The following is a 21,632-nucleotide window of genomic DNA, read 5'->3' as shown; positions in this document are numbered from 1 at the left end:
GTTTTAACATGCCTCGTATTATTGTCATTGATCAGATATTTATATGTGAATTGTTCAAAATACTTTGTGAATTGCTAAAAATTCTTCCCCGTCATTGAGTGATTAAAACCTTATTTATATATTTAATTTCTGTCGCGTCAGCGGACAATATCCTCCAAGAAACACTAAAATTAGCTTAGACCTTTAATTGAACGAAATGATCAGGATTAGAAGACAAATGAACAATTTTAATAATAACTGATCGAGGATAAAAGAGGAATGTACAAATACACATAACGATGTCAGATTTATTAATTATTACAACAGGATTTATAGACTGATCATCATTCTAGATCTAGATATCGAACGCTTTAAAGCTTGTGAATCTTACTCGATATAAATGGTTGGGTCAAATATGTTTTCAAGTCAAGTGTAGCTATCGCACTATCGTTTTATCACATACTTTTCGTATTACCAGTAAGAAGTATTATTCAACCCACGATTTTCATTACAACATGGATCTTTTCATTTCGTCATAATCTAAGGAAGTCTTTCGTGAAATTACAATATATTTATAAAACTTCACACACAGCACTTATATAATTATCGATTTTATTTGTTTGGCATCGAGTATTTAACTATTACTTTATAAAAATCTATATTGGAAAGAGTTGCGCGTCATTGTTTTAATTATAAATGAGGGACGGTATTCATAAAAAAAAAAAAAAAAATTAAAAACAAAATATCGACCTAACAATAGGAGGGGAAGCGCATCTAATTCGATGGCAAGTACTTCATACCGTGCACTTGATTTAATCCTAAGTTATACGATATTGAAACGTGCGCTATAAGTTTAAAAACACGAGAGACTCGGTATTTCTACTATATAGTAATTAGTAGTGCCATCCGGATAATCAATATTGAAATTTGGTCAACGCTATTTCTTGTGCGTTCCTACTGTAAATAACATGTATAGTTGAGAGACATTGTACATATAAAATAAAACTTATTTAACGCGGACTATAGGTTTATCTCACAAGATGTATGAACGAGCAGATTTTAATAAGAGATTCGTTGTTTTGCAGTTTTTCATATAAATATTTACATACCGATCATTACATGCTTTATTCTTAATGAAAAATGTTCACCAACAATTCCGTATCTAATTACTTGCAAATGTATTGGGTAAGTATATTTATTAAAGATGTTCAAATCAAAGATTTTTCTATGTCGAATCGACGAAATTTCACCTGAATCAAATCGTTGAATCATAACTTTTAAGCACAAGAGCCAAATATCGATTATATAAAAGTACTGCTAGGCTACACTTTTCTATACGCGCTTTCCTATATTTTAACTTGGAGAGATATCATATTTGCTCATCAAACTATTTTTGGAATCTTTCTTGCGAATATACTTAGCAGCCCTGTACAAAGACGAACTTTGTAACTAAGGCCCTAAAATTGATAATAAATACAGATTGGTGTTGCATTCTAGGTAAGCTCACCTACACTCGCGGCAAGTTCGCGCAGTCCGTTTTTTCATTTATATAAATTTGTTTGTAAGAGCATTAATCCAGCTACCCTACGGATTGTTAGTTCCAGTTCCGGTCGCATCACTTGATGGACTTTCAATCTGCTGAGGAGGTCAAAAAAAGCATCGATGACTTCATTGAATCCAAACCACCATCCTTTTGCCGAAGCGAGATTCGCCATCTGCCCGAAAGACGGCAAGAGTGTATGGAAAATGATGGGGATTATTTCGAGGATTAACAGGTTATTCATTTCCTTTTTTTTTTCTCAAATAAACATTAAAATCATGCTAAAAAGATACTAAACTTATTTATACACAATATGTATAAAAATGTTATTGTTGTTATTGAGAAATGAATACTTTGAAATATTTCATATCTTCATATTTGAAAAATATCAGAATAAAAAATTAAGTACCTCAGAATTATTCACTTTTCGGTGACTTTATTCAGGTACTTTTACATGCAGAATGAAAAAAGAAATCGATTGTGTTAAAAGAATGGTTCCATTAAAAAAAAAAACGAAATTGACTCGGAAACGATCCTGAAATACGCCATCCGATTAAAGGTCACGATATTACGTCCCTCTCTAAATCCTACAACCTTTGTCTGAAACATTTGTTTCTAAAACCTCATGATTTCAAGAAATTTTACTGTTAAAAATAAAACGAAACACTGTGTATGTACACATATATAGATATCATATTTACAAGCTGTCCCATAGTTAGGAATTGATTATTTTGTCTGAGTTAATGAACGCACGGGAACGCACTGACTATTGCGAATTTTGCAAAACATGACATTTCTACTCAGTTTCACTCGTTCTACCTGTATCTCACGGGAACCGAGAACGGTTTAGAATATCCAGATAATAAAAAAATTACTCATTTTTATATATTATCATGATGAATATTGAATTTTGTATTGCATTGTTGATGTACATATATATGCTTCTGCTAAATTAATTGAAATTATATCCAAGCTTTCCCTAGAGATATTTCCACAAGTTATTTTTAATATTAGTGATATGATTTCAACTTAAAATTCTTACATGTTTATTCTTACATGTGTATATTTAAATTTGAGTATATTGCAAACACACACGCGCGCGCGCGCGCGCGCGCGCGCGCGCGCACACACACACACACACACACACACACACACACACACACACACACACACACACACACACACACACACACACACACACACNACACACACACACACACACACACACACACACACACACACACACACTATAGATTGACATTAAATGTGACTTCCTGGACAGATATGGGTATTTGACTGATAAAGTAACGAATATCGCATGACTGGCAATTGATTGTTTACACAATTGAGCCATAAGTTTGCGCATGTTAAATGATAATTATTATCGTTATAAACAACTCGACCACTTGTAATAACTGTTAAACACAAAGAGCAAGACATACATTCTCCCTGGCGTAATGGCCAAGCTGGTAACTCGGTTACAATCTAAAATACATAAAAAAAATGAGATTATATATAAAAAAAAAACCATTTATAATATAAACGAGCAATACTTACAGGTATATTCGCATAAAAAGGTTCCATTTCAGCCCAAATTCGATCAATGTCCATTAAAAGATCATCGAATCCAATAATGTTTATATCCAGTTCTTTGTACGAAAAATTGACTCGTCTACAAACAGCTGCAACTTCAGCTAAATCTGATGAAATTTTTTTATGTGTATAATCTTTCAGATATCCCAAGAAATACATTTACATCTTAAAATTCAACATACAAGGATATAGATTATCCTTTTGTAATTAGAAAATAATTATTATATAACAATAGTTTTTTATTAATAAAAATATATTACTCTAAAGATACCTACAGCAAAGAAAATTATATCCCTGTGCTGAATTTAAAACTTCGCGTAGGACTAATTCAGATGTAATATTGGTAAATATATTAGCTGCAACTTGTAACAGCAATACACAACTTTCCATATATTGTTTCCATTCCCAGTACATACTCTGCAATCGAGTAGCTGGTAATATGCAATAAAAATATTTCTTCCGCATAATATTTCATATATTAACGACGTGTATACCTGCTGTGGAAATTCTACAACTTGATCTTCTTCTATATTTGAGGGTAAAAATGATTTAAGATCTAAGCTAGGCACAGATCCAGATCTTGGCAGTGCTTCGGATGGACCGCTAATCAGTTCTACACTATTTATCGAAATAGCATCCTCTTTTGGAATATTTTTCCCTAAGAATAATATACTACGTGGTTAAACGAAATCAGACTTAAGAAGCAAAAATCAAAGTGTAGCATTATAAAATCACTAACCTGACTCAATTCCGTCATCAAGTTTCAGATTATCGAACAATTCAGACACAAAGTTCAGATCTGCCAAACTACCGTTATCAACATTAATATGAGCCTTGGGCTCAACATCTGCAAATACATTATTAAAGCTTTCGGTATCCAAAGTATCGGATATTGAGAGATTAACAGTCGGTTGTTCCGCAGACATAAATTCTCCGAATTCATCAGTCGACTGATTATTAGGAGTCAGATCTAAGTTTGTATCATTTGCAGATGTTTCCTGAACTAATGCACGCAATGCACCATATTTATCTTCAACAAGTTGCAAGCTCATTAAATCTTGTTGAGAAGAATCAGACATGTCTAACATGACAGCCTACAGATGATAATTAACACATCAACAGAAGTTATATAAAATTTTGTATAAAAGCATACTTGCTGTAAACAATTTACCTTTGGTGTTAACTCCGCTTTAGGTAATATCTCTTTGTCGCTACTAGGATGTATGGTCATGTTTGCCAAATTATTAAAACTATTGTTATAATCATTAGGCATTTCATTATTTCTTATTGCAGTATCCTTGAGTATTACAGTTTTAGATTGATTCTTTATTGCACATTTAGGAAATAGATCCGTCACAGATTCCATCGCAGACTGATCTTTACTTTGATAGAGAATATTTGTGGACGCAGTTGTACGAATTTGTGTATTAACTGGTCTTGTGCCGGCTTTCTTTGCGACTGATTTCTTCACTCCTAAATTGTGATTAGCAAGCCTGCTGCCGATCGCAGAACCTTGTTTACTATCCCAATTCGGTATTGTAGAGACACTAGCGATCGGTGCACTCTGAAATTCTGTAAACTCATCATAGGAATCATCAAAGGACGATGCATCGGATGGTACATCAGCTTGAATATTGGACGATTGCTTGGCATCTTTAAACATATTATTAAAATTGTTTCCAGCCGCGCTAGACATCTTGGTATTAAAACAGGGCGAGTTTCCCAGATTGTTTGAGGACACGTCAGCCATCATATTTCCATGGATTCTAACTTTAGTTTTTCCCTTAGTGTCGAAAATACATTTTCCTTCTGTATTATCTGTATTACCAAGTTGGGCCTCTTCGTTAGCAAAGTACTGGTGCTTTGGCATATTTACTTGCGCAGTGGTTTGCAAATTCATCAAGCATTCTATGTTCAAATACGGCGTCGGCGGAAAAGGAAGTAAATGTAATATATCGAGACTATTGAAGGTATAGGATGTCTGAGCAGCAGCCACAAGGGCTAATACAATATACAACTCTTGCTCGGTGAGTTGTCCGGCATATTTTTGATTAGCCAGGCTCCATATGTGACCAAGGACATCCGTGGGAAGTTGGCTGGTAAGCAACAGCGGAAAAACCTTGTTGGTATCGACTAACAGCTCGGACTGCATACCGTTTGACCTGACGCGATCTTCTCGCACGGCTTCCCAAACCATCTTATAAACCGGCGGTAAGGTGGTTGAATTTGTCCATAACCAACTTGGCAGCTGATTCAGTCTCTTGTTCGCGTGATTTTTATTCATATTTGCGTAACGAGAGGAATTTGCAACGGTGAGTCGTTTCACCGCTACCAAAGTTACGAATCACGTGAACTCGTCCAGCAGTACAATTCTTCCATCCTTTAAGCTGCTAGCTCGATACATATATCAACATAACGAGAAAATTGTCGTTTAAACGTCGTTGTCACATCGTTGGAATGTCTTGAACTTGCGCGAGTACTTTATCAGTATGGTGTGACGTTCACTATGGCGACATGAATGCCTCTTCACGTACACAGAGTCTTTTCATGTTGATTCACGATTCTTCTTTTCTTCCTGGATATCAGTTCAGTAAAGCTGGTTCTATGTTAGAAATTTACCAATCATAGTCGATTATTTTCGATCGTAGAAAATCATTGACTGTGATTGGCCAATTTTTTGCGATTGCACGACTCTAATGTAGAACCAGCTTAAAGGTGCTATTTCATGCAGCGAAGAAACATATTATCCCCACCGCAAAGCAACGTTGAAAAGCTGCCTTTCTTTCCATGAGGCGTGTCTTCACTTTCTGGCTGTTTTGTATATTGCGCGAATAAAAAAAAGAACTAAAGTAAGCTGCAAAAATAAATTGTACATATGATTTTCCGTGAATTCCCCCCCCCCCACCCCCCAAGCTGTTTGTGGGACCAATAGCGGGCCGAAAGCATTACGAAGCTCCACGAACGATATTAGCATTAGGGAGAACAGTAAGCTTGACTCTGTATAAAAAATGATTTGTTTCTGGAGATGTCCTAGCAACGACATCACTATTGATGGCGTGTTTCTTTTCGGTGCTGTGTTGTTCGCTGCATTATTCCGCTTTTAGAAATCAGTCGATCCTTGTCAGGCTATTTTCATAAATATTTCTCTTTATATATACATTTCATATTATACTGTTTACCCTATGATCATACAGATTAATTAATTAATTGAAATATATTCAATGTGTTCGATAAATATTATAGATATTCGACGGTGGTATTAGTTATTGACGGTTCTACGCGAAACTGGCGGGAATGGGTACGACCAGTTACTCCTGTTGATCTCATCGCTAATTTCTTGAGGACTGTCGGATGGCTCATGCGACATATACCCTCGATTAACGACACCCTCGAAATCCTCCTTAGCGGCGTGTCTATTCTGAAGTTTAGATGACAATTGGCTGAAATATTTTCAAAATTGTATAAAAGATGAATGGTAAAATATAAATTAAAAAGGCCTATAAATTAAATCGCAAACCTTATTATTCGATCACCGAATGAATCTTCGATCTTAGGAACTTTTCGCCTAATGTTACGCGTGTCAAAACTCTCCTCTATGATGACATGTCTGTCATACGGTGTGTCGTAATCAATTTCGAGAATGGTTGAGAATTGGTGAGGAAAAATTAAATCGATGGCTGTTATTATAAGTCCCGCCAGAAAACACGTCGCACCTATGAAAACATCGCAGTCGTTTATTTTACATTTATGTGTAATATCATAATCAACCCTTTGGCGCAAAACACAAACCGGCTAATAGCACCAACCAATAATTCCAACCGAAGTCGAATGAGAGGATCGATCCATCTATATGAGCTATCAAAGGTTCATATGGTAAAAGTGCGGTATAAATTAAATTTGTCAGTAGCATACATAGACCCGTAAAAATCATACTGAAAGCCCCATATCGTGGTACTACCATAAGCAATAAATTCATCATCATCCACGAAGCAAAGGAAGCCCTACGAGAAATTTCTTCAATTTACCAATCTTAATCCATAATCAGTACAGATTTGATGAAAAGGAAAAAAATTGTCTATATAAAGTATACCATAGCATTATCGAGGCGTAATAGCCGGCTTCGCGATATCTGCCGCCCCAGGAGAAACCTTCTTGATGAAGACTGAAATATTCCGCCAAGGACACGATGGGAAATGGCGCGCCCTGATAAAGAGCCTGTTTGAAGGAATTAGTCATTTCGTTGGAGCTCCGCCACCAAAACCGTTCGTTGTATTCAACATCGCTGCTTTCCTCGTTTCCCGGCAATACTACGAAAATAAAATCTAGTTGACATATTGCTATGTCGATTACGATCTAAATTCTAATGTTCTTTTATATTGCTCTTAAATCTCTACAGAAGGTTCCAGAAATAGGTCGCCAAACTTTAAGAGCATATTCTACTCATTGTAAGGATGAGAAGAAGTCATATAAACTTGGGTTCGGAAACGCTTCCTTTCCAAATTATAAAGACTTGATTTACGACATGCCACCGACGTCTCATGGAATTGTCTTTCTTCGTTCACCTTCTATTAGAAGTGAACGACAAGTTATCAGATGTAGATAAATACTATATGATTTTTATTCATCCGAGTAAATATATGTTAGTAAAAATATGTTAATCCTTTATACGTAACTATTTCGGTAGTTTATATTATTTTACTTTTTAATGGGATTCATTTCTATTCGTAATCTAATAACCATTTTTAAGATAAGAGAGAGTGCAATGTCGAATCATAAAAATTATTTTAGGCCATGCTAACAGAAAAAAAATGATTGACAATTCAATAAAATTCAATATTTCAGACGTTTTTTTCAAAGTCTCGCACGAAAAAATTTATTAAAAATTTCCGATTTATTCTTTTTTCTACGCAGAATTATTATTGGTAAAATCATCAGTTACGACATATAAATTGTATATATAAAATTTCTAGCGATGCTTACGCCTGTACGTTATATTAATGTGCATTAAGCCGATGTAACCCCCTATGTCGGCTGTCGTCTTTTGTTTGGAGAAAGCACTATAGCTGCTGACAATAGTAGTGGAACTCGTGTGCCAGGATGAGCCATATTGTGCCACTACATACATACAGAAAGCATAATAATTATTTTTCCGCGCATTAGCACCGTTATATTTACGATTATTTTAATCAATCGTCTCAGTAAGATCCCGCAATTGACGTCGACAAAGAACTTTATCTATGCGATATATCTAAGAATCAACAGTAGCTTGACTAATTTAAGAGACTTATTCATACAGAGTTTCAGATAATTTTACTTTAAGCAACATCGATATTGATTATTTCACGATCTTTCCAAACTCGATGGTAATTTAAACGCGAAAAGACATGCGCACGCTAAATAAAACAAATAAATGATAACATAAACAGAGCAAAATACGGCTTTGGACACATCGAATTTAATATCCAACGAACTCTTTGAGACCGTAACTTGGGAAATACACAAACCTTGAATCGTCGCACCCACGAAGAGGCTCAGCGTGACCGTGAGAAATGTGGTTAATCGCTACGGCGAAGAAATATTGAATTTACACGAAATTGGCTTAACCAATGTATATTATTCGTTTAAGTAGTGGCTTACCTCTTTCCTAACACCCGGGAATATGACTAGAAACGCTGCGAACAAGGTGCCGAATATCACGAATACAATGATGAGAGGAACGTCACCTGTAACGGGAGTGCGATTGCTGTAGCTGTAAAGTGTAGGGCCGCCATCGCTGCGAAAGGCGTCGAACCATCCCTTCATCTTCTTTCAGTTCTCTCAGGTTCTGAAACATTCCCATGCAAAACTTCAATGCAGATCCTCGATTTCACATGATAATTGTTGTATAAATTATTTCTTTGCATCATATATTTCCGTTAAATATCAAGTACCCGCTTTATTTAGCAAAATGAAACAATAAAGAGTACTGACAATGCAGAAATGTATAAAAAAAAAGATCGCAAAGTTTGATTATGTTGGAAACATTTCGATGCTTTCTAGGTGTCTTCGGGATTTTTTGGGAAATGTCAGCTTGCTTTCCCCCGGTTGATATTATGAACAAGGCCTAAATTTAAGCTGGGAACGGTACGTTATTACAGAATCGTGATCGCTCGCGGTTGTAGCGAGCAAAAAGAGAATGTCGATATGTTTTCATATATATTCTTAAGTCCCAAGAGATTTTGGGGGATATTACCTACGGTTATTAGGTTCGCCTATCCAAGATTGAAATTGTCCAATTCGCCCAAGGTGCGATGTCTTCGTCATGCATTGGAAGCGCACGGAGGATCAAAGGCGGTGAGAGTGCACCGGAGTAGGTTAACAGGCTCTACATGGAAAGCTGTTTTCACTAACGGACGGACGACCTCGTGCATTACCTCGGAGAAAGGGTGATGCCGCAGGTGGGGTTATCGATGGGAGGGAAGAGAAAGGAAAAAGATGGAGAAGCATCCGCGTGAGGAAGGTTTACTCTATATCAGCTGACCCGGTTTCAGGATTCAATATGTCACGTTTCCTGTAACGTTTGTCTGAAAATTGGCCGTTCTTTTCATTTCTGCAGCTAAAAATAGGGGTTCCCATTTGAAAATTCCAAGTTGACCTTGAAATAACCCCTAAATTTTATCCTAGGTTCACGTCCCGCTTTGAATCCTACTTTATTCTTTCTCTTACATCCTACTCCTTCTGAGATATTTCGGGGACTTTTTTCTCACCTTGTATATCCTTTCCGTTAAATAATTAATTCCTCACAAATCATTGCGAATTTTGTAAAATGGTACATGATTTTTTTGCTGTTTTATCCTACACCACAGGAGCCAAAAGTTTTGGACGTATGTGCATACGCGCGAGTACATTTTTCTCACGTTACTATAGTCAATGAATAAGTGAATATGAATTGTACAGATATATCGCTTTTTCTTGGGCGAGAAATAATACTTTTGTTATTTTTGAAACTTTCCGGCTTGAATTAATATTTGACATATCTCAAAACATTATATTTGATATTAATTAAATTAATAGTATAATTTTCTTCAGTAATTCGAACTTATCAAATGAAATTTAAGTTTCCATTCAAAATACAATCGATCATTTATGTTGAAATTTATTATATCTAGTCTTATACGCGTGTATGTACGTACACATGTACAGTCTACCAAACACAAATCTACATGACATATTGTAATACAATTATTTAACAACCAGGAAATTTGCTATAAATTAGAAATATTTCTGAAATACCACATATTGTATACCTAGAGAAATTCTGTATGCGAGGAAAACAGATTACCTTCTTAACAAATTCAATGGTTAAGAATAATACAAAATGTAACAACTATACTATTCTGCATATTTGTTAACAAACTGTTTAAGCTTGTCAGTATCTTGAAGACCGACAACTCTCTCCAGAACCTTTCCATCCTTCATAGCAATGAGTACAGGTACGGATCCAACCTAAAAAATAATAATTAAATATACAAAGATGTTTTCTGACACTCCCGCAATTAGTTGTACACGCTTTGAAAATTTGTCAACTTATTTTGGTATCAGTTTGTATATTTAACCGTTAATATGAAATAATTGTATTACATCTGCGTAGAAAAACTTACATGATAATCAAGAGCAAGTTCTGTATTTTCATCAATATCGACTTTGGCTAACAGTATCTTTCCTTGCTTTTCGGCAACAATCGTTTCTATTCTTGGGGTTAACATGCGACAGGGATTACACCATCTGGAATAATAACGCTCAAATTGACCTAACTATAGAGCAATTAAATAATCTTGTGAAACATTTACAATATGTATATATAATACGCACGTTGCAAAAAAGTCCACAATAACAGGTACTTTGGAATTCTTCACACGTTCATCAAAATCCTTGAGATCTTGTACTTTAAAAGTAGCAGTTATCATCTGTTCCTGAGCAGGTACGGTAGTATATGCCCTGTTACGGCTCAGGATGCTGCAGATAGTTCGAATTCCTAAACGCTGCATTTCTTGTTAATTCTTCACTGTTAACAATTAAAATATAATAGAAATATTATGCAATATTACATATGAAATTCTTAAACTTTGTAAAATTCTTTTGTATTGTTCTTTTGTGTCACTTGTAGATAATTATCTTTATACGACAGTTCTAAAATTAAAGTGGATATAACATCGAAATGCCCATGGGGCAAAACACGAGAGCTCGGTTTTCGGTCAGTTAAAATTTTATTAGGTGATAAAACTCAGTAGAAAAAACTTGGAATATTATTTAACAAAATATGTTATTAATTCAAACGTTCTATCGAAATTGACCTTTATCGATAATGACACTTTATTATTAAGAACATTTCCCTAACAATTATAATTAAGCAATTATTTCATCATATATATATATATATATATTTGGTCGTAAAAAAAAGCAATGCGCAATTCATTCTAATCTGCGCATTAAATGTTACCTGTATCTCAATTTATAAAATTATTTTCTGCAACTTTTATAATTTTCTTGTTTTACTTTTAAAAATAAATCTCTTCTTCGTGTATATTTTATGATAACTATGCGGTATATAATCCGTCTGCCTTAACCATAAGGTGCTTTTCAGCAACACAGCGACATAGTGGTGTGTTCAGCGAACGAATGTATAAAGGCCTTCATACATGGATTGCCGTCAAAATGTGCCGTAAGAATTAGCCAATGAACGAACATATAGGGCCGTTCAACCAATCAAAAAGCGCAAGTTTTATGATTGGTTGTTGCAAAGTGTGCAGTAAACTAATTGATCAATTGGATTCATACAGAAATAGATCGACTGTGGTTGGTCAATTAGCATACTTTAAGACCTCCACACATGGATTGCTGTAAGACTTAAACAGTAATGACCAACCAATCAGTATACTTCTTTAGGTTTACGTATTCCAAGCGATGATAAAAGTGACGGTAAGTTTGGCCTTATGCAGAAATAACTAAGATTTTAACTGTTTGAAGTATTAGTTACTTTAGCAGTTTTCTTTTTCTGCTTTTCCGTCAATGTGTGTGAATTAAAATCTTCTGTTATATACACTTTCAATACCGGTAGTGAATATCGGAACGCGGCCAGGGTAGGATTTCTGAAGGCACGCATAGACAAGCGATGACATTACATGCTCCATGAGCGTCGAATAGTTTGCCCGCACTATTCCCTGAGTGTGATTTTCGAATAGACCTCTTCTATACCGCCAGCCTGTCAAGAAATGTGAAGTTGATGTTTACGAAACTCGATCAGCGGTAATGGTATCGGAGCGACGAGCGGCCCATACGAATTAGAACGCTCGAAGAAGCCCCCCGAGTGATATCATTTAATTTCTCAAATGCAATCATGGCACTCCGCAAAGTAAAAGGAAACTTCGAACGAATGTTCGACAAGAATCTGACGGACCTGGTGCGCGGCATCAGGAACAACAAGGAAAATGAGGTGATTCTCGCGTGCTATGCCCAGTCTCCGATGATAATGTTATCCATATTTTAATCTAACCTTACTTTTCTCGTCCGTTTTCTCACCACTTTCTGCAAATTGACTCAAGGGATTCTTACGATTTTTTCTGTCAGGCGAAATATATCGCGCAATGCATCGAGGAGATTAAACAGGAACTGCGGCAAGATAATGTGGCAGTCAAGGCGAACGCTGTAGCAAAGCTAACATATGTAAGTTTTACATAAGGCGCGGAAGTCGACGTTAATTCGATTTCAACAATTTAATTGGCTATATCCCAAGTGTTGATAACTAATCTGCTGTTCAGCTCCAGATGTTGGGATATGACATCAGCTGGGCTGGCTTTAATATAATAGAAGTAATGTCATCCGCAAAGTTTACTTACAAACGAATTGGCTATCTTGCTGCGAGTCAGAGCTTTCATGCGGATACAGAGGTAAACCTTGTCAAATTATTAAAGCTATCGAAATATTGCTCTTTATTGCTTGATTTACTAATATTTGTTTTTCTTGTTATAGCTGCTAATGCTTACAACAAATATGATTCGTAAGGATTTGAACAGCCAAAATCAATATGATGCTGGTTTAGCACTAAGTGGTTTATCTTGCTTCATAAGTCCAGACTTAGCACGTGATCTGGTTCATGATATTATGACTCTATTGACTTCTACGAAGCCGTACTTACGCAAGAAGGCGGTTTTGATGATGTATAAAGTATTCCTGAGATTTCCAGAGGCTCTGAGACCCGCTTTCCCCAGGTTGAAGGAAAAACTTGAGGATCCAGATAGTGGTGTTCAAAGCGCAGCAGTAAACGTAGTTTGCGAATTAGCTAGGAAAAATCCCAAGAATTACTTGAGCCTAGCACCCGTCTTCTTTAAGCTAATGACAACTTCTACGAACAATTGGATGCTTATAAAAATTATCAAGTTGGTGAGTATTATTACCTTGAATTCTTGGCACGTTAGTGCCAATATTCTTTCATACCTTTTTTCTTTTTTCCGTTGAACATGAGATGATCATATGTCTATCTTAATCAGATTGTTTTCTTTCTTTCATAATGCAATACAATTCGTTATGCATATATTTTTTTTCTTACTGTAAGACATGTTGATTTTTTTTCTCATGTTCAGTTCTCAACTGTAACTCTGATTGAGCCAAAACTGGGTCGGCAACTTACTCAACCATTAATTGATCTGATTTCAAGGTTCTACATTATTAGATTTCTTTCTACTCACATATTGTTCCTCATAAAAGCAAATTATTATTATACCCGTTGCAATTTATTCTTATATCTCGATCAGTATTTGTAGAATACTCATACTTTGCATATAGAATTTTATTTGATCTGGGATACTTTATTTATTAATGAATTTAACACGTTTGCTGCCACTCCAGTTACGTTATTCTGGTGTCGTGTGTGCAATTGGCCTTAATTTTTATAACTATAGCTCTAATCGTTTTATAAAAGATTATGCAGATTTTCAAATCTCAAACAATATGCGACACCTGTCAGTTAAATACGGAAGCTTATACAGCCATTTAAATCTCTGCACACATGTGGCGGCAAAAGTGGTATGTTAATACCACATATGTGGCACCGAACGTGTTAAATGCGCATTAAAATTTGTATAGAACATTTTTCCAAATAATTTCTAGAATACAACATAACGTTATATTTCCAGTTTGGAGCATTGACACCTCTAGAACCTAGGCTTGGCAAAAAGTTGATAGAACCCCTTACCAATTTGATACACAGGTATCTAATGTATTTTACCGTTAAATATGTACAAATATTATAACATTATCCCTATGAGACACCCTGTATATACACAGTATTAAAAGAGAAAAAAAAAACATTCAATATTTATTTACGGTAGATAGTACAATATTGAGTAAAAAAGACTTTAGTAAACATAGGTTTTACAAATGGTTGAGCTTTTGTCCTGTATTTATGAAGGTTTTTCTTTCACTCAGTGTGTCTACCTTATGAATGATTTTTTAAAAATACTTCGTTTATTTTGCGTACTTTCAAGTTCGATATATACTTGACTACATTCAACCGTAATCGTTTTCTAGTACGTCGGCAATGTCCTTACTATACGAATGTATCAACACAGTAATAGCCGTATTGATCTCTATATCGTCCGGTATGCCGAACCACTCCGATTCGATACAGCTGTGTGTTCAGAAATTGAGAATACTAATTGAGGATTCTGACCAAAACTTGAAGTACTTGGGACTACTTGCGATGTCGAAGATACTGAAGACTCATCCGAAGAGCGTTCAAGCTCACAAGGATCTTATTATGCAATGCCTCGATGACAAAGACGAAAGTATAAGACTGCGTGCCTTGGACTTGCTATACGGGATGGTATCCAAGAAGAATCTAATGGAGATTGTTAAGAAGTTAATGGTGCACATGGACAAAGCTGAAGGCACTACGTATCGTGATGAATTGCTCTCGAAGATCATTCAAATTTGCTCACAGAACAACTATCAGTTCATTACCTATTTTGAGTGGTGACTATCGAAGTTCTTTCTGCAAATCTATTCGATAAATTTGTGCGGATTTTTGCGAACGTTTTGCGATACTGCACAACCTTCGTTCAATAACGTATCGATTGTTTCTTTTGATGATCTAGAAAAATGAAAGTCTTATTCATTGTTCTAACCTCTTGATAACCTATAAAGAACCGAAGTTAGAAATGTTTCGAAATGTTAAAAATCCGTTCGAACTTATCCAACAGCCCGAGTGGATTGTATAGCTTTCTGTATATTTTCAGGTACATATCTGTATTGGTGGAGCTTACACGAATGGAAGGCACCAAGCATGGACCATTAGTAGCAACTCAATTACTCGACGTAGCGATTCGTGTACAAGCTATACGAAAATATGCAGTTCAACAATGTGCCTTATTGCTTGAGAATTCATATTTATTAACCGGCCAGCCGAGGGCGACAATGTCCGAGGTTTTATACGCAGCGGCGTGGATTTGCGGAGAATTTTCTAGGTAAATATTTTGGGAAAACTTTCTCAATGATGTAATTACGTAATAACGTCAAATCGACAGCGAATTGGAAGATCCTTTGGCGACACTGCAATCTATGTTGCGATCACAAGCTTCTAGTTTGCCAGGGCATATACAAGCAGTTTACGTTCACAACATATTAAAGCTGGCCGCGACATCATTCGCCAAAGCAGAAAATGAGGGAGATATGGAAACCACGGAGAAGGTATAGAAATTCATGTATAATGAAATTACTACGTAGTAAGAAGATCAGCATTGTGTTAATGAAACATTCTACAGATTTATGGATTGAAAGACAAAATAACAGCTTTCGTCTGTAGCGGCGATTTGGAAGTTCAGGAAAGATCAAGTTCTGCATTGGTACTGCTCGAATGCTTGAAGGAGAATCCCGGTCTTGCACAGGAATTAATGGAGACTTTCGACGGTGAGCTCAATCCAGTTGCACCAAAGGCTCAAAGGAAAGCAAGTATTATATTATCAGGGTTAACTGATTCTTTATACGTCTGTCGTATATATCTGAGAAACTGCATTTCATTTTTATAAATTGACAAATTACTTCGATCAAAATTTCACGGTATTCTTCAGGTTCCAATACCTGAGGAATTGGATTTGGATTCCTGGATCAATGATCCGCCTTCAGAGAGCTCAGATTCGGAGGATTTAGATATGAACGATATTTTTATCAAGACGGAGAAGTCGAGCGATTCCAAACGGGAATTGGGTGAACCGTCGGTGGAAGAACTCGAGCGGAGGCGCGAAGCTAGAAAACTAGAACAGGAGAATAATCCTCATTATTTAAAGGGCTCATTTAAGACTTCTGCATCATATCACAATTCATCGAGCATGTACGAAGATTTCGATAACATTCCCGTCGCGGAACTGGACATCCCAATCTCTTTGAAAATCACCAACTTGCACAGTTGTCGTGACATCAGTATAGACCGCGGTCATAAAAGGCACAAGAAGCACGAAAAGAAGAAGAAGTCGAAGAAGAGCAAAGGTAATAATTATATACACAACTTTCATAAACGTGCGCTGCTAAACACTTCACTACTAAACATGCTGTGTGCACTAAAACGTGAGATTTTCTTTTTTTTTTTTTTACATTGTTTTCATATTCTTTTATTTCATATCCTTTTAGGTAAAAAGTCTGCATCAGAGGATGAGCAAGATAACGGTTTACCGTTACAAATAGTAAATACGGGTATAGGAGAGCTACCTCCGGGAGCAGAAATAAGTGACAGCGACGATTACGATTTAGTAGATGCGAACGACCCGCATAGAGCTTTGAATATTGATCTGGATATGCCCTTGAGAGACGATGAAAGATTGCTCGTCTTAAAACATAGAGCTATCGAAAATAATGTCGCGCGAAAGACCGAAGAGAAAGGAGATAAAAAGGAGAAGGTAAATTTTTTGTTTATATTAATCCTCGCTTGGCATACTGAATTTTTTAGAAATTTGTCTCAGTCCACACATTATTTATAAAGTAGACGGGTTTTTTTTCTCCCCCAAGTGAAGACGATATGTTGATTCTACGCAGAAAGAAAATTCCCCGAGAAAATAATTTTTATATGTGCAACAATTCAAAATTTAACATCAATATAAAATCTTAATTTTTCTCTTGAATATACATTTGAGTGCTAAACTAGGATTAATAAGTGTCGTAATATGAATTTATTTACTCTTTACGTCTCTTCTTCAAGGTAACTCTTAACACAATCTGTTCTTCATATTTGATCAATAGGGGCACAGGAAATCTAAAAAAAAGATGAAGGACGCAGCGGAAAACAAGGTGATCAATCAAAGAGAATTGCCCGACTTATGGTTGGAAAATAATCCGGAGAAAGTGCAGTACCCTGCGGTTGGAGAATATACGGAAGTGTCCAGCGAGCCGCAGAAGGCAGACAATAAGCGTAAAAAGTCCAAGAGCCAAGACAAACATAAGAAATCCAACGAAGACGATGTGAAACACCGAAAGTCGAAGAAATCGAAGAGCAAGAAGGAAAATAAGCCGTTGGATTACGAGGAAACGGCGGGAATATCTACTCCCTCTAAGGAGATACTACCGGACTTGAAGGACGACATCACAAGTACTGAATGTAACGCGAATCCTTTACAGCAGAGTATCTCCTACGAAGAGTTAGCCAAGAACAAAGTGATTTCTATGACGTACGAGTTGAAACAAATCCCTCACGAGTCAAATAAAGTTATCATATCGATTTGTATCACGAATATAGGCCAGGTGCTCGTGAGAGAGTTAGTTTTTGACGTTCCAGACACGTCGTCCCTCAAATTAGTTAGGAATGTAAGTTCGCATGCTCCAACATTTTGAGTTTCCAGCCTACAGCGGCTTGGAAATACAAGTTTTTGGTCAAAACTCTGAATCATGATGATTTTTATGATATATATATATAGAAAATATCTCGAGGAGAAAAGTTACTTTCTCTACATGATTCGTCTTACTTCGTTTTTAGATAAATAACTCGATTTCGAATGGTTTCTTTTAAACGGTGCGTTAATTTTTTTATCGTGTGGATAGATTTCATACGAATCTATGAGAGATAAATTATTAGGTTGGCGTACACGAAATGTCGGATTTTTCTTGTGCATATTGGCTATATTGCACCGAAGATATATTATAATATGTTTGGCAAAAATATAAGTTAGTCGATGTTTGTATCAACATTATCAGTTTTTTTTTATCTGAAATACGTATTAATCTCTAAACCGCAATATCGGTGAAACACGCATTATTATTCGATATGAATTTAAACTCTCAACTTGCAACATTAACTTGCAACATTTCGTTCCGGATATGAATCGCTTCAAAATGAACCTCGTGATAGGCCCGAAACAATTGTTGACAAACGGTGTTTTGAAAACTCTGTTTGAAAGAAAGATGAAAGGAAAAAGAAAAAAAAAACAGAGGATACGTACTGTCAATATATCCGACAAATGCATTGAAAAAGTGAAGATACAGCGCCCTTACAAGTCCGACATTTCATATACACCAACCTAATACTTCCGAGAAGCGCAAAACAAATATAAAAGATGTTATTAATGTAAGCATTGACGATTATTTTGAGTTTCTTTTCAGAAACTTTTAAAACTATCTTCCTAAAACTATTGACAAGAAAGAAATTCTTCCATTGTAAGATTATTTTAACCGCAGATCTAGTTATTACTTTGCTTCAGAAAGAAGAAACACGTGAAGCATTTTTCTTTTTAACACATTAAATATATATAATCATACTATTTAAATTAATATGTAGCACAATTTTCACGACAGCGTGATAGCTATGACCAAGGTTACTATTGAACATAAATTTTTAACATCACGCTTATTCACGAAAGAATAATAAATGATTTATGATTATTTCATTATATGACGTCGTAAAATTTATATCTTGCTATATGGTGAAGCTTTGCAAAAATGAGTTTTGGCCAGGAAATATCTATCTTAAACTATTGTGATGCGTTAAGATTAGGATATATCGTTTCTTTCTCATTGCAGCCTGGAGACGAATTTGGGATAAAACTGCCGTTCCAACTGCCCTTGCAAACTAGCAAAGAAACTCAGTTCACCGTTCTAGTCTCGGACGTAACGTTCGCTCAGAGACTAAGAGGTACACTGACATATATGTTTGAAAGTAAAGAGGGCATGCAGCAAGAAAAGCTCGATTTCACCGTGCACTTGTCGTGTAGCAAGTTTATGGTCGGCCATCTCTCTCACAAGGACATTCTCACGGAACTTCTCAAAAGCGGTCAATTAGTATCTAAGATTAGGAAAGAAGTGACGCCTATTCAAGATTTCGCTACGGTACTGAATGTTATCTGCCGCAAATGCAATCTCACTCTCGTAGAGCAGATCGAGGATACTGCGTCTTTATATGGGCATTCTTTGAAAGGACATCATGTGTGTCTTTTGTTAAAATTTAATGTAAGTCATATACCGCTTTCCTCTGTATAATTCGATGCCAAATTAAAATACACAAGCGTTAATATATCATATAAATTTTTGTCGCGTCGATTTTATTCGCTTTATCGGGAAAAGGCTTGAACTTGTGAAAAGTCGGTAAAAGTTGATGTCGTTCAAAGTATCTCGTATTCAATTTATACCTGTGGTAACATTTTACCAACTTTTCGCAGGTTCGAACTTTTCTTCTCGTTAAATTGAATAATCGGTTAAAAAACGTCAACAATCATATGGTGCGGTGTTTTTTAATGTTGCAGAAAACGACGGGAAATCTAGTGATCGAAGGTAAAGGTGACAATAACTCATTACTGTCGGGAATTGGAGAGGAGATACTGAGAATCCTGACATAATGCTGATTTAAAATCAAGTGTCTGTATCTTGCAATTATTGATTCCTATGTATACATTGCAGTCATGTTTAATATACATTCGACAGAGAGAGAGAGAGAGAGAGAGAGAGAGAGAGAAACATTTCGATGACTGTGTCCGTTATACATGAAACAGCGGCTAAAGGAAGCGTATCTGCAAGTCTTGAATATTTTCTGAAAAGATCTTACCTAAACTTTACGTATAATCTAGATCATAAAATTTGTTAAATATACGAGATATATACATATGTACACATACTATATACATACATCAAATATATGTACACACATGTACATGGCTATATGTAACGCGTGAGGCGAAGGAGAGAAAGGGGGAAGGAAGGAAGGAGAGCTTATATTTGCCAAGAATTGAAGACACTGGAGTAAAAGTAGATTAATGTTTCTACATACTGCGGTGCGCGTAATAATGGAACAGGATCACGAGGATTTCAATTGTCTCTTAAGATATAATTATCCACTTTCAATCGCAAATAATATCTTCCAGAAAAAGAAAGAAGAAGTTGTGTAAATTGCTCCACTTTCTTATCTATATGATGTTGTATTTACTACTACGCGCATGTAATAATTGGAGTGATGATGGCTTACGAATAAAATTTGACTGCTAACGCAGCAACACTTTGTATAGTACGGAAATAAACGTTGCAATAGAAACAGTTGACCCTACTTTTATGTTCGATGCCTTCAATTTTTGCGTTCTGCAGCGGATATCACCACCGCATCGCTACTGTTGAGATATATTTTATTATTATTTTGTAAAATGTATGAAGTATAATATATCGTCGTGTTACGATGCGTCGATCTTTGTAAACGTTCATTAACAAACCGTGGGTAATGAGAGAGCTTATTTTGCACTTGACGCTTCCGTAATAATATCGATAATTAACGATCTGTGTAAATTTAACATTTAAGCAAATTGTGAACTACTTAAATTCACAGTCACGCAACGCGCGCGCGCGCGCGCGCGTGCGCACACACACGCATGCACGCACGCGCGCGCGCGCGCGCGCACACACACACACACACACACACACACACACACACACACACACACACACACACACACACGCACAAAACTTACTTGGTCACGCGAAAAATTACGCTTTTGAATTTTTCAGCAAGCCGTTGCATCGAGTTTTATATGCTTTTTCGGTCAATCTTTTATCTCGTCGTGCCTTTCGAGCGTAGACAAATTTTTATATTTAAATATAAATTCTAGACTTTTTTTACATCAACTATTAAACTAACATTTAGCTATTAAATGTGCCAAAAAAAAAAGAAAAAAAAACATGATCGTGGTTTAAATGCTCAATATAATAATCTTTCTATACCTGAAGTGATGTCGATTTTTGTCGTGTATTGAATTTTAAATTAAGGAGAGTCGCGGATAATTAATAATTCACATTTAATGAATATTGACGTAATTCGTGCTACCTTGGGAGATTTTCCTCCTTGGCAAAGCAAGTATGCACGTTGAACATGACGTGTTCTACTATAAATTATGATATAGAAATAACGTTTAATATTGAACAGCCAGTATTATTTTATTAAGGCTCGTCTCCCTCCGTTGTCTATATTAGTTTTGTGACATCATAGGCGAGAAATGACATGCAGTAAGTTCTTTGCAACATGTAGTTT

The 21,632-nt window shown here is 35.9% G+C and overlaps 4 protein-coding genes across 5 annotated transcripts; 1 reads left to right on the top strand and 3 right to left on the bottom strand.

Annotated features, from left to right (window-relative positions):
• Positions 1-1,935: 1,935 nt before the first annotated feature.
• LOC106742083 (synergin gamma-like) lies at positions 1,936-5,715 on the bottom strand. The gene is made up of 7 exons (XM_014614707.1): positions 4,284-5,715; positions 3,852-4,206; positions 3,607-3,770; positions 3,388-3,529; positions 3,077-3,219; positions 2,724-3,004; positions 1,936-2,632 (listed from the first exon to the last, which is right to left on the bottom strand). Exons 1-6 carry the CDS (start codon positions 5,394-5,396, stop codon positions 2,780-2,782), a joined length of 2,142 nt encoding a protein of 713 aa, XP_014470193.1. The 5' UTR covers positions 5,397-5,715; the 3' UTR covers positions 1,936-2,632; positions 2,724-2,779.
• A 526-nt stretch (positions 5,716-6,241) lies between these two features.
• Positions 6,242-10,122, bottom strand: LOC106742094 (dual oxidase maturation factor 1). 2 transcript variants are annotated; one of them, XM_014614724.1, is made up of 8 exons: positions 9,345-10,122; positions 8,750-8,936; positions 8,617-8,674; positions 8,093-8,227; positions 7,203-7,419; positions 6,902-7,113; positions 6,630-6,825; positions 6,242-6,552 (listed from the first exon to the last, which is right to left on the bottom strand). In XM_014614724.1, the coding sequence occupies exons 2-8, from the start codon at positions 8,912-8,914 to the stop codon at positions 6,372-6,374; spliced, it is 1,164 nt and encodes a 387-aa protein (XP_014470210.1). In that variant the 5' UTR covers positions 8,915-8,936; positions 9,345-10,122; the 3' UTR covers positions 6,242-6,371. The 2 variants fall into 2 exon arrangements, with proteins under 2 accessions (XP_014470210.1, XP_014470211.1); XM_014614725.1 differs by having other exon boundaries at positions 9,349-10,122.
• A 109-nt stretch (positions 10,123-10,231) lies between these two features.
• On the bottom strand, positions 10,232-11,778 carry LOC106742095 (thioredoxin, mitochondrial). The gene is made up of 4 exons (XM_014614726.1): positions 11,592-11,778; positions 10,964-11,156; positions 10,753-10,876; positions 10,232-10,597 (listed from the first exon to the last, which is right to left on the bottom strand). Exons 2-4 carry the CDS (start codon positions 11,137-11,139, stop codon positions 10,484-10,486), a joined length of 414 nt encoding a protein of 137 aa, XP_014470212.1. The 5' UTR covers positions 11,140-11,156; positions 11,592-11,778; the 3' UTR covers positions 10,232-10,483.
• A 219-nt stretch (positions 11,779-11,997) lies between these two features.
• Positions 11,998-20,973, top strand: LOC106742085 (AP-3 complex subunit delta-1). Its single transcript, XM_014614709.1, has 15 exons — positions 11,998-12,070; positions 12,210-12,584; positions 12,719-12,814; positions 12,910-13,038; positions 13,121-13,531; positions 14,284-14,357; positions 14,678-15,121; positions 15,385-15,612; positions 15,673-15,835; positions 15,910-16,092; positions 16,216-16,630; positions 16,772-17,037; positions 17,378-17,938; positions 19,148-19,573; positions 19,867-20,973. The coding sequence occupies exons 2-15, from the start codon at positions 12,489-12,491 to the stop codon at positions 19,957-19,959; spliced, it is 3,585 nt and encodes a 1,194-aa protein (XP_014470195.1). The 5' UTR covers positions 11,998-12,070; positions 12,210-12,488; the 3' UTR covers positions 19,960-20,973.
• The last annotated feature ends 659 nt before the right edge of the window (positions 20,974-21,632 follow it).

This window comes from Dinoponera quadriceps, unplaced genomic scaffold (assembly GCF_001313825.1).
Source record: "Dinoponera quadriceps isolate SergipeBrazil2010 unplaced genomic scaffold, ASM131382v1 scaffold588, whole genome shotgun sequence".
Classification (NCBI taxonomy): Eukaryota; Metazoa; Arthropoda; class Insecta; order Hymenoptera; family Formicidae; genus Dinoponera; species Dinoponera quadriceps.
Note: the sequence above shows the minus strand (reverse complement) of the source record. Positions and strands in the feature narration are given on the sequence as shown.

Coding starts and splice junctions, on each gene's coding strand:
- LOC106742095 (XM_014614726.1), bottom strand. CDS start 11,139: ATGCAGCGTTTAGGAATTCGAACTATCTGCAGCATCCTGAGCCGTAAC. Junction 10,877..10,963: donor ATTGTGGACTTTTTTGCAAC/GTGCGTATTATA, acceptor TTATTATTCCAG/ATGGTGTAATCCCTGTCGCA. Junction 10,598..10,752: donor AACTTGCTCTTGATTATCAT/GTAAGTTTTTCT, acceptor ATTATTTTTTAG/GTTGGATCCGTACCTGTACT.
- LOC106742083 (XM_014614707.1), bottom strand. CDS start 5,396: ATGAATAAAAATCACGCGAACAAGAGACTGAATCAGCTGCCAAGTTGG. Junction 4,207..4,283: donor AAGCGGAGTTAACACCAAAG/GTAAATTGTTTA, acceptor TATCATCTGTAG/GCTGTCATGTTAGACATGTC. Junction 3,771..3,851: donor TGATGACGGAATTGAGTCAG/GTTAGTGATTTT, acceptor TATTATTCTTAG/GGAAAAATATTCCAAAAGAG.
- LOC106742094 (XM_014614724.1), bottom strand. CDS start 8,914: ATGAAGGGATGGTTCGACGCCTTTCGCAGCGATGGCGGCCCTACACTT. Junction 8,675..8,749: donor TCCCGGGTGTTAGGAAAGAG/GTAAGCCACTAC, acceptor TCTTCGCCGTAG/CGATTAACCACATTTCTCAC. Junction 6,553..6,629: donor TTCGGTGATCGAATAATAAG/GTTTGCGATTTA, acceptor AAAATATTTCAG/CCAATTGTCATCTAAACTTC.
- LOC106742085 (XM_014614709.1), top strand. CDS start 12,489: ATGGCACTCCGCAAAGTAAAAGGAAACTTCGAACGAATGTTCGACAAG. Junction 15,836..15,909: donor ATATGGAAACCACGGAGAAG/GTATAGAAATTC, acceptor AACATTCTACAG/ATTTATGGATTGAAAGACAA. Junction 17,038..17,377: donor AAGGAGATAAAAAGGAGAAG/GTAAATTTTTTG, acceptor TTTGATCAATAG/GGGCACAGGAAATCTAAAAA.